This window comes from Mercenaria mercenaria, chromosome 19 (genome assembly GCF_021730395.1).
Source record: "Mercenaria mercenaria strain notata chromosome 19, MADL_Memer_1, whole genome shotgun sequence".
Classification (NCBI taxonomy): Eukaryota; Metazoa; Mollusca; class Bivalvia; order Venerida; family Veneridae; genus Mercenaria; species Mercenaria mercenaria.
The window spans coordinates 30,578,004-30,593,101 of record NC_069379.1 but is presented as its reverse complement, the minus strand read 5'-3'; the positions used below and the strand labels follow the sequence as shown (position 1 = coordinate 30,593,101).

Here is a 15,098-nt window from a genome sequence, read left to right as displayed (position 1 = left end):
ACAAGATGACCTTTATCCATCTGAAAACGAATATAGTCTGTGAGGTGAATAAGACATGTATCAGTTGAAAACCCATGTCTAAAACCTGACTGATATTCATACAAAAGACTATTTTGAACAAGGTACTGTTCTAACTGATCATAAATGACTCGCTCAAAGATCTTAGATACAATACTTAGGATAGAAACTGGACGATAATATGATAATAAGCAGAGAAATACAAATACTTACAAGTTGAGAGGGACATATATAACGCCAAGACAATATGTTTAAATCCTGAGTACATGTATAATATAAAATAAATATAGCAATATGTACTGTACATGGTGTCTTAAGGTGAGTTTATACCACATTTTGCTTGTTTTTCTATGTTTTAAAACTATGATTCAAAATAATGACTGAATAAGTTTGCAGGTGACGTTGTGGAAACACATTAATTCAGGGAGGGCCTAAATTATCAACCTGTTATCTTACTGAATAGCTGTATTATACCACCACTATCAGAATGAATAGCACGAAGTTCAAGTTCATTTGGGCGGAAAAGTAGGTCACTAGGTTGTGGTGGGTCGTTGCAAAAACTGTAAATGAGCCTTCATAATATTTCGCGATGGGTCTAACTGTTTGTACTTATTACATATAAAAAGACGTCGTTACTATAAAATATCATATTCAGGTACCTGTAAAAATAATAGTGACTGTGCGATAATTCAAGGAATAGATTTTCGTTCTATTTTGTCATTTTCATATTTTTTTTTACATGTTTTCAATGCCTTGTACATCAATACATGTTTTTCTTCTATGATTATGATTAACTTGCAAGACAGATAAGTTTAAGAGTTTAACGTTATATAGAATCATTGCACAGTTATAAAGAAATCTATTGATAAACTTCTACTTAAAATTGTTAAGAAATGTGTTTGTTTCATTGCGGGACTTTAAAATCAAATGAATTACGCAGTTTTCTATCTTAGGTAGGGGTAGATTAAGATAATTCGTTGCAACGGTTATAGAGTGTCGATTTTGTCGCATCGTCATATATATTCTGCACTGAAATAATTTCGCCCAAGGTAACACTGTTTAAAAAGCTATTCTGATTTAATTATACTATAAAAAATCAAACAGTACAGTTGTTTTAAAAGAGGATATGCAGGAAAAATTACTCAATTTTGATTGATGTAGCGTAATATAATTTAACGAGAAATTGAATTCTGTAGCTTTTGTTACTTCAATCGACAGAACAAAAAGTTTTCATAATTATATTAGTTTATATTTTCTCAAATTATTTGGTTTGGGTTTACACGAAACAATATTAAAGAAAACCTTGTATTTAAACTCAACGTCATACCTATCGCCTTGATATCACTTTAGCTTAAATATCGACTTCAATGTTTAAATGATATCCACACATTTTAAGCCAATTTAAAGACTTTTCGATTTAAAAATCTGATCAGTAATTAGCAGTTCGATAAATGTTGTCTGAATAGGTCGATTAACGAAAACAGTCCGAAGGGCGCGAACTTCTGATGATTATGGTGTATCTAAAATGGACGTCAATGGGCGTTTTTGAAAGCTTTCAGTTAAAAAATGTTTCAGAAGTAACAAAAGTTTCAGAAGCATCAACAATGCAAAATAGGCATTACATATGCTAAATTCCATATGTAACAAAATGTCAGAATCCCTTAACTTCAACTTACTAATAGGCGCATTCAAAGTTAATTCATCAGTATAAAATTGACATATACTTATATATGCGACTGTTATTAATGTCAGACTTTATTTTTTCATCCTGACAGAGTTTCCTATTAGGTGAGTATGTTCGGTAGCGCTGACAGTTGAAAAATGTTCTCACAAGTTGTCCGAAGACCAAAGACACAAACACCCAGTTGATATCACTCACATTTCGGAAGTCATTTGCAAAGCAAGGCGCATTAATATGTTTCACATACCGATCCCTTTGTGATTCAATATGGAGAAAAATCTGTGCAATTTTGCAACATTATAATCATATACATACCGTTCCCCGAGATGACTCCTCGGTGGAAAAAGATTGGCGCAATATTCCAATTCACAAAATATGTTTCGCACTTGTCACGAAACGCTTAGAGATTAACTTTGTCTATTAACCTTAAAAAAACGAACAAAGTATAGAAAGAATTTGCACCGAAAATCCAGTATTTGTTTAATATTTAGCAAGCATATAAATCAGGGTTCCCGATATGATGCACTTAAAAGCAATATTTGTTATCAGATATATGCTGAAAATCTAAATCATTGCATCTGTTAAATAAACGTTTCAAACTTAAAGGTGCGGAAAAAATGTTTAGTAATAAAAGTGACATAAAATAAACCAACTAGGCACTTTATTTTACAGGTACCAGTACAAATCTACCTGAATACATAAAGCGAGACAAGCAAGTGAAAAACTATTGAAAGACAAATCTTAAGGTCGTTGATTTCAAATCACTAACCCATCACACTTACTCCTAACCGATAAAAACTCAAGCCTCAAACGAGGCGTTTACTTTTTCGTGGGAGAAAGCCACCCGGCTTGTTCCGGTTCTTTCCAGTTGCCTGCCTGTGATGAAATAATGTACAGGACTGGCACTCTTGGTTATCCTACACCATCAATAGTTGGAAATTCACCATATGATCTATAATTCTGTCAGGTTGACGTTCAATCTATATGAGTGAACTGAATACTAATCGGGGTTTATGCATATTTACCATCGTTATCAAGCTATTTTCATCGTGCGTATTATGATAAGGGTTGATATAGAGGATCCGTTAATTTCCGTGCAATTACTTAATCAGGTATGATACTTCCAATTTCACAGGTTTTCACTAAAAATGTCAAACAATTATTAAGTTTTCTGTATCAGACTGGGAATGCCGAAATTACGTTCGGAAACTGAAGTTTCCAATTGTCAATATGGGTTCACAATCTCCTTGATGCATGCGCAGTGAAATAGACTATTGTTCGACTTTGTGTCGGTTTCGTGAACCGGTGGTATTGTTCCGCATCATACTACAAGCAAGGCAATACATTTAAAATGTCATTTGCCTAAATTATGTTTATATCGTAAAATGTTTGGAGTTAAAACTTTCATAGCTTTCATTGCTTTTTTCTTTTTAATCAGCGTTATATTTCAGTCGTTTATGTGACATTTTCAGCAGTACCTGTGATATTGTTTTGTATTAAACTACATCAAAGGGAAAAATGACACTTTATTAGCGTAAATAAGGTACTTATTGTAAATAAAATCTTGAAAGTAGATCCATCGGAAGCACCGACAACAAGGCAAACAGTGGAAATTGCAGACTCGGTTCATGAGCAGTAATGGAAAATGCAACACTGTCCACGCCCCCTAGCACCGGTTTAAGCAGTATTTAATTTTCAAATCAAAATGAGTTGAAATCAATGATCCCAAAGGCCCAGAAAATATAACAACACTGAGATGAAGTCGGGGCCACTTTTTACGGCCGCCACACAGCACTTAACACCTGCTGTTGTGAAGTAAATAAAATATAGAAAGTAGATCCCTCTAAAGTACCGACAAAATGGCAAACAGTAAAAATTGCAGACTCGGTTTGATTGAGTCTGTTCATGAGCAGTAATGGAAAATGCAACACTGCCCACGTTCCTAGCTTCGGCTTAAGCAGTATTCAATCTTAAAATCTAAATGAGTTGAAATCAATGATCCCGAAGGACCAGAAAACATAACAACACTGAGATGAAGTAGGGCGACTTTTTACGGCCGCCACACAACACTTGAGTTGAAATGCACTCATTCCCGTTGCAATCTGTGTTTTTTAACTTCTATAAATATCATGGTTCTTCTCTTCGGGCGAGACCACGATACGAAGTTTGATCACAACTACCATTTTAGATGTAGTACCTCTAGGTATAAATTACAGACTCCGGTATGTACCGGATTCAAGCAAATTGAATTAAAACTACTTTAAATGTATTTATTTTGTAAACATGGTGATAATAACCCTAACCTATTTTTTAATTCTTTATCTGCTATGCGTAAAATGCTTTAGAATAATACTTTTCTTAAAAGATACAATGCGGAATAATTGTTGTCTTCTACTTAATTATTTATTTATTTTATGGGAGATTTAATACCTTTTTCTTGTCAAGAACGAACATGTCCTTCAAAAGTATGTTTTAATTTCTGATTTGATCAACTGACAGGTTCGTAGAAGGCTCGTTTCTTTGTATGCTATATTTGTAAATTGCTACATAGTTGAACAATAATAACATTTCGATTGTACGAAATTGTGCTTAGCTGACATAATCTAGCTTTATTTCATGCAACGACTTATTGAATACATTTATCATAATATGTCCATAAATACTAGTCAATATTTGAAACTACTCGACTGAAACATTTTGTGGGTCTTGGATTACGAGAAATCTTTGAAACATTAATGTATTTTGTTATGTTTTCAATATCCTTATTTGTTGGATTTAACGTTGCTCCAACATAATTATAAGTTATATGGCGAAAGCCTAATTTGCTATCGATTTGAGGAAAAACACTTATGGAGTCATTGAATCAATTTTAATTTTCTCGTATTATTACCATGTTACGATACCCCTACCTCTAAATTACAAGCTTATTTAATTTAAATTTTCAACACATATATTTCTCTTCAAATCTTAGTATCTTATTAAAGCTCAATTATCTAATTTTTTTCAATGCAGAATGTATAACATACATCAATGTGTCAATTTAGCTTAACGTACGGATCTTGTCAATTTTGTCGAGCCCGCTTGTGGTGAGCTCGATATAATCACCATTTTTGGTGTATGTGCGTCCATTTGTCCGTCAGATTTTGTCCGGACCATAACTTTGACATGCATGGACCAATAATGTTTATATTTGGCATGAATGTTAACCTCAATGAAATGGCGTGTCATGTGCAAAGCCCACGTTCCTATCTCAAAGGCCAAGCTCACAGTTTGAGGGTAAATGTCAAATTGAAGTTTGGAAAGATCGAATTTTGAAAACAGTCTGACGTACGTAAAATCACGGTTCATCAAAATGGACGTCAATTGGCGTTTTTGAGACCTTCCTGACCGAGTGGTTAAGGTCGCTGACTTCAAATCACCTGCCCCTCATTGATGTGGGTTCGAGCCTCACTCGGGGCGTTAAATTCTTCATGTTAGGAAGCCATCCAGCTCGCTTAAGAAAGGTCGATGGTTCTACCCAGGTGCCAGCTCTTGATGATATAATACACGGAGGGGTACCTTGGGTCTTCCTCCACCATCAAAGCTGGAAATTCGCCATATGACCATCAATTGTGTCAGTGCGACGTTAAACCCAACAAAATAAATATAAATTGGTTTATCGCAGAAATAAAAGTTACAGAACAAATCAAAAATGCAATATGCAAATTTTGATATAAACGAAACGGAACCCTTTAACTCCAACTTAGGCGCATTCTACCTTTATTAATCTGTATGAAAGTGATATATACTTTTGCTTACTTTATTATTGCCAGAATTTATCTTTTCATGCGGACAGAGTCTGTTGTGTGTATGTTCTGTAGTACTGAAAGTTTGAAAATGTTCAGGCAATTTGAATTGAGAACCAAGACTCAAACCAGCACCTAGATGAAACCACTCACATACCGTTCCCCTTTGTGATTCCATTTGGAGAAAAATCTGTCCAAGTTTACAATAAACATTATATGCTATACATACCGTTCCCCGAGATGACTCCTCGATGGAAAAAGATTGCCGCAATATTCCAATTAACAAAATATGTGTCGCACTTGTCATGAAACGCTTAGAGATTAACTGTGTCTATTAACGTAACAAACGAACAAAATATAGAAAGAATTGGCATCGAAAATCCAGCTTTTGTTTAATTATAGTTATTTTAGCAAAATATCTTCTATTAACAGTTCCCCGATATGATGCACTAATACGCAACACTTGTTATCGGATATATGCTGAAATCAAAATCATCGCATCTTCAAATGCATTAAATGAAACTAAATGTGCGGCAAAAACGTTTAGTAACAAAAAATGACACAAAAATGTAATAAACATGATCTACCTGAACACATAAAGCGTGACAAGCAAGTGAAAACATATTCATTTTGAAAGACAAATTTTATGCTCGTTGACTTCAAATCACTTGCACTTCGCCGATGAGAACTCAATCCTCAAGCGGTGCATTTAATTTTTCATGTGCGAAAGTCATCCGGCTTGCTCCGGTTCTTTGCAGTTGCCCGCCTGTGATGAAATAATGCACAGGACTGGCACTCTGTGCCTTCCTCTACCATCAAATTATGTCGGCTTGACGTTCAATCCATATGAGTGAACTGAATACAATAAGGGTTTATACAATTCTACCATCGTTATTAAGCTATTTTATATCAACCTTGTTTTCAATAACACAAGCACCAGTTGAACCCGCGCCGTTATCTAGTTTCAACATTGCAGGAAACCTAAAGCTTAGAGAAACAAACACTAAACAGTTCAAGTAAAAAAAATAGAAAATACAAAATTAAAAAACGCAATACCAAGAAATTACAAAATCATAACAAAATAAGAAAGTATATTTTATAGATACAAATTTTCTTGTGAGATCACCTATATTATGCATCTACTTGCATTAAGCAGCCAATTTCTGTAGTTGATATTTTGTTCTAATTGTCTTTAGCAGCCACCTGCCTTAAACTTCTACTTAAGTTTTTAATTAAACCCTCTATTACACATGATAAAATGTAGTCAAAGATTTTTTCTGCAACTATCATTGTGTAAGACAAAGATCAATTTATAGTACAGCTTTGGATATGCTGCGACTGTAAAAGTCATAACTTTGAAAGGTTAAAAGAGTATCAGTATGTACAAGTAAAGAAAAGCGTGAAAATTCATTTTACCCATCAGGCAATTTGTCGCAATCCATTTCTGTCGTCAAATGTATGGCCTTTGTTGAATACATGTCCGTCCGAGGCCATTGAGATAAATCTGCTCCGCGCATGCTCAAAACATTTTGAGTTATTGATTTCGAATTGGCTGTCATCATTGCCTTGAAGCTTGGACCTGGGAACACATATTGGCATAGTTGTGCTCATTAATTACGTGAATATATACTAACATCAACATGCACGTCAGGTACGAATAAGGAATATAGGAACATTGTTTTATTTGTTTGATAAATCAGAGCTGTAAATGGATATTATAATTGAAAAGCATAGAAAGTTAACACAGATATTTCGTTAAATATACATGCCCATTTCATAAGCTTGCTACACAGCTGAATTTCCCAGCTCCTCTACGTCGGCAAAGTAATGATCACATTGAAGGGCATTTATTTATTTGCAAAATAAACATGATTTTCATTTAGGTCTTTCATTAAATACGTAATAGCTTTTAAATATGAACTGATAATCATTTATTTATGCGCTTTATTGATCCATATATGCTATATCAGGAAAACAATGACAAATTAATATAACATGAAGCACAGTTTAACTACCTTTGCATAGTTCCAGTACACTCATCCCATTAAAGTACATAGGTCAGTGAAATATATAAGTAAATTTAACGGTTTATTATCAAGAAGGAAAACTGCAAAGATTTTCTGTTTCCTCGAAACATAAATGTTAAGAAAGGAATTCCGATAGACACGAATAATACTGCAAAATAACTTAAATCCTTAATTTTGGCATTAAAACCATGTCGGACTGAAAAAATATATCTCAATGACCTAATTATTAAAAGATACATAATGCATTTGATTACAACTCTTAAAGAATTTTAAACAATTTGATTGAATATCTTTCATTCATGGCCACAAGGTAACTCATTTTATGCTTGAGAATATGGAATCTGATGTACATGACTTTCACTATCTTACACTTATATTATATTGAAAATATTATTGAAATGTTTCTGATAAACAACATCATAAGCATACCGTGATTCCATTTAAAGGAAACTTTGGTTGATTTTAATGTCGGACTAGCGTTATAAAAACAAAGTGTAAAAAATAATTAAAAGAGCTACTTGCAGCATAAATAGATTTTGTACACGCAAGCTGTGACTGGATTTACTTTTTGAGCATACCTTTTGTTCCCAACGTTTCATTAATAAGAGCTGCCAAAGGAACACATTCGTCCGAGAAAGAAAGACATCCATCCGCCTTGATTCCGTGGCCATGTATCAAATGGACGATTTCGACCGCATGCATGTTGTCGATTTTATGATCAGAGAAGTCGTAGTGGATAAAACGAGGTACATGATCTTTGGCAATGTGCTGACTATCTGCTTCCACAAGAATTACCTAATTATATTTCCAGAATATTTTGTAATTTAAATATATTGATAATATGATACAAACTAACAGGAATTGCTTGCCATCAGTATAGAAATTATAAGAAGACCATTTATTCGCACAGAATGAATAAAACAAAGCAACACAGACTTCTAGTTGAATTAAGGTAATTTTCTGGAATTGTGTTTTTCCGCGTTTTACTTGCAGATTCGAGAAATAAATAAAATTATAAATTCCTGATATTTTGATGTTGATATATAGTTTGGAAACTTTACTAATCATCTGTGAATATGAAAATAGTTCAAGAGTTTACATTGACTGGCATCAGTCATTCCGTTCTTTAAATAAATCTTTGCATTTAAATACTCTTTACAGCCAATCTTAATAAAATGACCCAAACAGAATAGAACAAATGAGTAAAAATAAAAGTGCTTACTCAATGTCATACATAACATTTTTTCGTTAGCAACGAGTTTTCTGGGTGAGGTATGGACAATGTGCCATTAGTTAAAATTCGAATTGCAGTTCAGTGGTCGTGAAAATAACATGAGTGCAAATGTGATTTTTCACTGCCGCATTCTTTTATATTTCAGTTAGTACAACATGTCAATTGCTAATGAAGCTCGAAAATTTTGGTAAAAACACATTTTGTGAGCTTTGCGCTTTGAGAAAGAAAGGTACAAAACTAGAGTAAAAACCAAATATAACATTATCGTTGTTTTTTATTGAACATCAGATTTCCAAATTCGTCTCTTAAAATGCAAATTTAACTTAAAATGCATAATGCAAAGACGTTAAACATAAATATTTATGTTAAGGTGAATATGATTTTGTTTCAAAACCTCAAACTTCACTATCATAACTACTAAACATTACTGTCAAACATATCTATTTATCATAGACATTATTTTCATTACAGAGGAACACTACCATGTTTGTCTTGAACACTCGCGTGTAACGTAAATATCAAGTAATATATTTGATTTAAATACTTTGAAAACTATTGCATAAAGTACAATACATCTTCTTTAAAGTAAAAAGCTATCTATTTTTGGCCAGCAGACATTTTAAAAAGTATTAGTTAGATAATTTATCTATATGGATATCTGTTCATGTCCATTTTAAAAATACTGTTTTAGCAAATTATCATTAAAATGATATTTCTAATTGCTTATTTTGCATGACACATAACTCAAAGACAGGTAAACATTAAACAGGTTGGCATCTCTCCCCACCCCCACATTCCTTCACACTGACCCCGCCCCCCCCCCCCCCCCCCCCCCACACCCCCCTCCCCCATCTCCCAAGTGGAAAAGATTGAAAACAAAACAATCAGATACCATAAAAGTGATCTAAGCCTTTTAATGTATTGAAATAAAAATCAATGTTCTTTTTATAATTTTATCATACAGATAGTCTGATATGGCTATTAACTAATCTGACCTTTGAGAAAAACATTACAAACACATAAGCCACAGCAGCCGGATATTAAAACACACTTGTAATGCGATTTTCGTTCCTGCCCTGACTCGTATACCGGTGGTGCGCTTTGGTAATGCTGAAACGAATTGACCACAGGCGTATATCTTAGGTCATAACAATCCGACTTACTAAGGTTTTCAGTATAGTGTGAGGTCCTCATTTAAGATGAGTCCTATGCGGATAACCTTTGTGAAAGCTCTAAGTAATCACCCAGAACCACATATCTTAATTTTCATATGGAGCGTATAGAAAACATTTGCTCTGTAAATATACGATTTTACTCCGAAATGATACCGTCACCCTGCCCTAACCAGTGCACCGAATCGGTAATGCAACGCCTCAACATGTAGATCAGAACATTGACTTCAAAGGCATACCTTCAATATCTCAGAGGGACAAAAACAAAAGCCACAGCAGCCGTATATTAAAACACACTTGTAATGCAATTTTCGCTCCTGCCTTGACTCCTATACCGGTGGAGCGCTTTGGTAAGGCTGAAAGGAATTGACCACTGACGTATATCTTAGGTCTTAGCAGCCCGACTTACTAAGGCTTTCAGTATCATGTGAGGTCCTCATTTACGTTGAGTCCTATGCGGGTAAGATTTTTGAAAGCTCTAAGTAATCACCCAGCACCATATCTCTTAATTTTCATATGCAGCGTATAGAAAACATTAGCTCTGTAAATATATGATTTTCTCCGAATTGATACCGTCACCCTGACCTAACCAGTGCTCCGAATCGTCCATGTAACCCCACAAAATTTAGATCAGGACGTTGTCTTCAAAGATATACCTTCAATATTTGAGAGGGACAAACACATAAGCCACAGCAGCCGGATATTAAAACACACTTGTAATGCGATTTTCGTTCCTGCCTTGACTCGTATACCGGTGGTGCGCTTTGGTAACGCTGAAACGAATTGACCACTGGCGTATATCTTACGTCATAGCAGCCCGACTTACTAAGGCTTTCAGTAACGTGTGAGGTCCTCATTTACGTTGATTCAAATGCGGATAAGCTTTCTGAAAGCTCTAAGTAATCACACAGCACCATATCTCTTAATTTTCAGATGCAGCGTATAGAAAACATTTGCTCTGTAAATATATGATTTTACTCCGAATAGATACCCCCACTCTGCCCTAACCTGAGCACCGAATCGTCCATGTATAACCCCTCAAAATGTAGATCAGAACATTGACTTCAAACGTATACCTTCAATACCTGAGAGGGATAAACACATAAGCCACAGCAGCCGGATATCAAAACACACTTGTAATGTGAGTTTCGTTTCTGCCTTGACTCGTATACCGGTGGTGCGCTTTGGTAAGGCTGAAACGAATTGACCACTAGCGTATAACTTAGGTCATAGCAGCCCGAGTTACTAAGGCATTCAGTATCGGGTGAGGTCTTCATTTACGTTAAGTCCTATGCGGATAAGCTTTGTGAAAGCTCTAAGTAATCACCCAGAACCATATCTTTTAATTTTCATATGCAGCGTATAGAAAACATTTGCTCAGTAAATATATGATTTTACTCCGAATTGAAACCGTCACCCTGTCCTAACCAGTGCACCGAATCGGCCATGTAACCCCTCAAAATGTAGATCAGAACATTGACTTCAAAGGTGTACCTTCAATATCTGAGAGGGACCAAAACATAAGCCAAAGCAGTCTGATATTAAATCACGCTTGTAATGCGATTTCAGTTCCTGCCTTGACTCGTATACCGGTGGTGCGCTTTGGTAAGGCTGAAACAAATTAACCACTGGTGTATATCTTAGGTCATAGCAGCCCGACTTACTAAGGCTTTCAGTATCGTGTGAGGTCTTCATTTACGTTGAGCCCTATGCGGGTAAGCTTTGTGAAAGCTCTAAGTAATCACCTAGCACCATATCTCTAAATTTTCAGATGCAGCGTATAGAAAACATTTGGTCTGTAAATATATGACTTTTACTCCGAATTCATACCGTCACCCTGCCCTAACCAGTGCACCGAATCAGCCATGTAACCCCTCAAAATGAAGATCAGAAAATGGACTTCAAAGATATACCTTAAATATCTGAGAGGGACAAACACATAAACCACAGCAGCCGGATATTAAAACACTCTTGTAATGCGATTTTCGTTCCTGCCTTGACTCGTATACCGGTGGTGCGCTTTGGTGAGGCTGAAACGAATTGACCACTGGCGTATATCTTAGGTCATAGCAGTCCTATGCGGATAAGCTTTCTGAAATCTCTAAGTAATCACGCTGCACCATATCTCTTAATTTTCATATGCAGCGTATAGAAAACATTGCTCTGTAAAAATGATTTTACTCCGAATAATACGCCAACCGCCTAACCTAACATGATCGGCCAGTATAACCCCTCAAAAGTAGATCAGAACATTGACTCAAGGTATACTCATTCTGAGGGGACCAAACCATAACCAGAGCAGCGGGTATTAACACACTTTAATGCGATTTTCGGTCTGCCTTGACGTATACGTGGTGCGCTTTGTAAGCTAAACGAATTGCACTAGCTAACTTAGGTCATCAGCAGCCCGACTTACAAAGGCACCGTATCGTGAGGGCTTCATTCACTAATCCTATCGATAAACTTTGAAGCTCAAATAAAGCCAGCACATCTCTTATTTTCAAATGCAGCGTATAGAAAACATTTGCTATAAATATTGATTACCCGAATTAAACCGTCACCTGCCCAACCATGCACCGAATCGCCATGTACCCTCAATGTAGTCAAATTACTTCAAAGGTATATATTCAATATCTGAGAGGGACCAAAACATAAGCCAAAGCAGTCTGATATTAAATCACGCTTGTAATGCGATTTTCGTTCCTGCCTTGACTCGTATACCGGTGGTGCGCTTTGGTAACGCTGAAACTAATTGACCAATGGCGTATATCTTAGGTCATAGCAGCCCGACTTACTAAGCCTTTCAGTATCGTGCGAGGTCCTCATTTACGTTGAGTCCTATGCGGATAAGCTTTCTGAAAGCTCTAAGTAATCAGCCAACACCTTATCTCTTAGTTTTCATATGGAGCGTATAGAAAACATTTGCTCTGTAAATATACGATTTCACTCAGAATTGATACCGTCACCCTGCCCTAACCAGTGCACCGAATCAGCAATGTAACCCCTCAAAATTTCGATCAGAAAATGGACTTCAAAGGTATACCTTCAATAACTGAGAGGGACAAACACATAAGCCACAGCAGTCGGATATTAAAACACACTTGTAATGCGATTTTCGTTCCTGCCTTGACTCGTATACCGGTGGTGCGCTTTGGTAAGGCTGAAACGAATTGACCATTGGCGTATATCTTAGGTCATAGCAGCCCGACTTACTAAGGCTTTCAGTATCGTGTGAGGTCCTCATTTACGTTGAGTCCTATTCGGATAAGCGTTCTGAAAGCTCTAAGTAATCACGCTGCACCATATCTCTTAATTTTCATATGCAGCGTATAGAAAACATTTGCTCTGTAAATCTATGATTTTACTCCGAATAGATACCGCCACCCTGCCCTAACCTAAGCACCGAATCGGCCGTGTATAACCCCTCAAAATGAAGATGACAACATTGACTTCAATGGTATACCTTCAATACCTGAGAGGGACAAACACATAAGCCACAGCAGCCGGATATTAAAACACACTTGTAATGCGATTTTCGTTCCTGCCTTGACTCGTATACCGGTGGTGCGCTTTGGTAAGGCAGAAACGAATTGACCACTAGCTTATAACTTAGGTCATAGCAGCCCGACTTACTAAGGCATTCAGTATCGTGTGAGGTCTTCATTCACGTTAAGTCCTATGCGGATAAGCTTTATAAAGCTCTAAGTAATCACCCAGCACCATATCTCTTAATTTTCATATGCAGCGTATAGAAAACATTTGCTCTGTAAATATATGATTTTACTCCGAATTGATACCGTCACCGTGCCCTAACCAGTGCACCGAATCGTCCATGTAACACCTCAAAATGTAGATCAGGACCTTGTCTTCAAAGATATACCTCAAATATTTGAGGTGGACCAAAACATATGCCACAGCAGTCGGATATTAAAACACACTTGTAATGCGACTTTCGTTCCTGCCTTGACTCGTATACCGGTGGTGCGCTTTGGTAACGCTGAAACGAATTGACCACTGGCGTATATATTAGGTCATAGCAGCCCGACTTACTAAGGCTTTCAGTATCGTGTGAGGTCCTCATTTACGTTGAGTCCTATGCGGATAAGCTTTGTGAAAGCTCTAAGTAATCAGCCAACACCATATCTCTTAGTTTTCATATGGGGCGTATAGAAAACATTTGCTCTGTAATTATACGATTTTACTCCGAATTGATACCGTCACCCTGCCCTAACCAGTGCACCGAATCGGCCATGTAACCCCTCAAAATGTAGATCAGGACCATGTCTTCAAAGGTATATCTTCAATATTTGAGAGGGACAAAGATATAAGCCACAGCAGCTGGATATTAAAACACACTTGTAATGCGATTTTCGTTCCTGCCTTGGCTCGTATACCGGTGGTGCGCTTTGATAAGGCTGAAACGAATTGACCATTGGCGTATATGTTAGGTCATAGCAGCCCGACTTACTAAGCCTTTCAGTATCGTGTGAGGTCCTCATTTACGTTGAGTCCTATGCGGATAAGCTTTCTGAAAGCTCTAAGTAATCACCCAGAACCATATCTCTTAATTTTCATATGCAGCGTATAGAAAACATTTGCTCTGTATATATATGATTTTACTCCGAATAGATACCGCCACCCTGCCCTAACCTGAGCACTGAATCGGCCATGTATAACCCCTCAAAATGTAGATCAGAACTTTGACTTCAAAGGTATACCTACAATATCTGAGATAGACGAACACATAAGCCACAGCAGCCGGATATTAAAACACACTTGTAATGCGATTTTCGTTTCTGCCTTGACTCGTATACCGGTGGTGCGCTTTGGTGAGGCTGAAACGAATTTTACAACTAGCGTATAAATTAGGTCATAGCAGCCCGACTTACTAAGGCATTCAGTATCGGGTGCGGTCTTCATTTACATTAAGTCCTATGCGGATAAGCTTTGTGAAAGCTCTAAGTAATCACCCAGCACAATATCTCTTAATTTCATATGCAGCGTATAGAAAACATTTCCTCAGTAAATATATGATTTTACTCGAATTGAAACCGTCACCCTGTCCTAACCGGTGCACCGAATCGGCCATGTAACCCCTCAAAATGTAGATCCGGATATTGTCTTCAAAGGTATACCTTCAATATCTCAGAGGGACAAAAACATAAGCCACAGCAGCCGAAT

The 15,098-nt window shown here is 36.5% G+C and overlaps 1 protein-coding gene across 1 annotated transcript; it reads right to left on the bottom strand.

Annotated features, from left to right (window-relative positions):
* Window positions 1–6,368: 6,368 nt before the first annotated feature.
* Window positions 6,369–8,325, bottom strand: LOC128546175 (carnosine synthase 1-like). The gene is made up of 3 exons (XM_053530971.1): window positions 8,090–8,325; window positions 6,901–7,063; window positions 6,369–6,471 (listed from the first exon to the last, which is right to left on the bottom strand). The coding sequence occupies exons 1-3, from the start codon at window positions 8,211–8,213 to the stop codon at window positions 6,384–6,386; spliced, it is 375 nt and encodes a 124-aa protein (XP_053386946.1). The 5' UTR covers window positions 8,214–8,325; the 3' UTR covers window positions 6,369–6,383.
* Between the last annotated feature and the right edge of the window lie 6,773 nt (window positions 8,326–15,098).

Bases quoted from the DNA above. Each gene is read 5' to 3' on its own strand.
- LOC128546175 (XM_053530971.1), bottom strand. From the start codon at position 8,213: ATGCATGCGGTCGAAATCGTCCATTTGATACATGGCCACGGAATCAAG. The intron at 7,064-8,089 runs GTATGCTCAAAA...ATGTGTTCCCAG, and splicing joins TGAAACGTTGGGAACAAAAG to GTCCAAGCTTCAAGGCAATG. The intron at 6,472-6,900 runs GTAAAATGAATT...TGTTTCTCTAAG, and splicing joins TGCGACAAATTGCCTGATGG to CTTTAGGTTTCCTGCAATGT.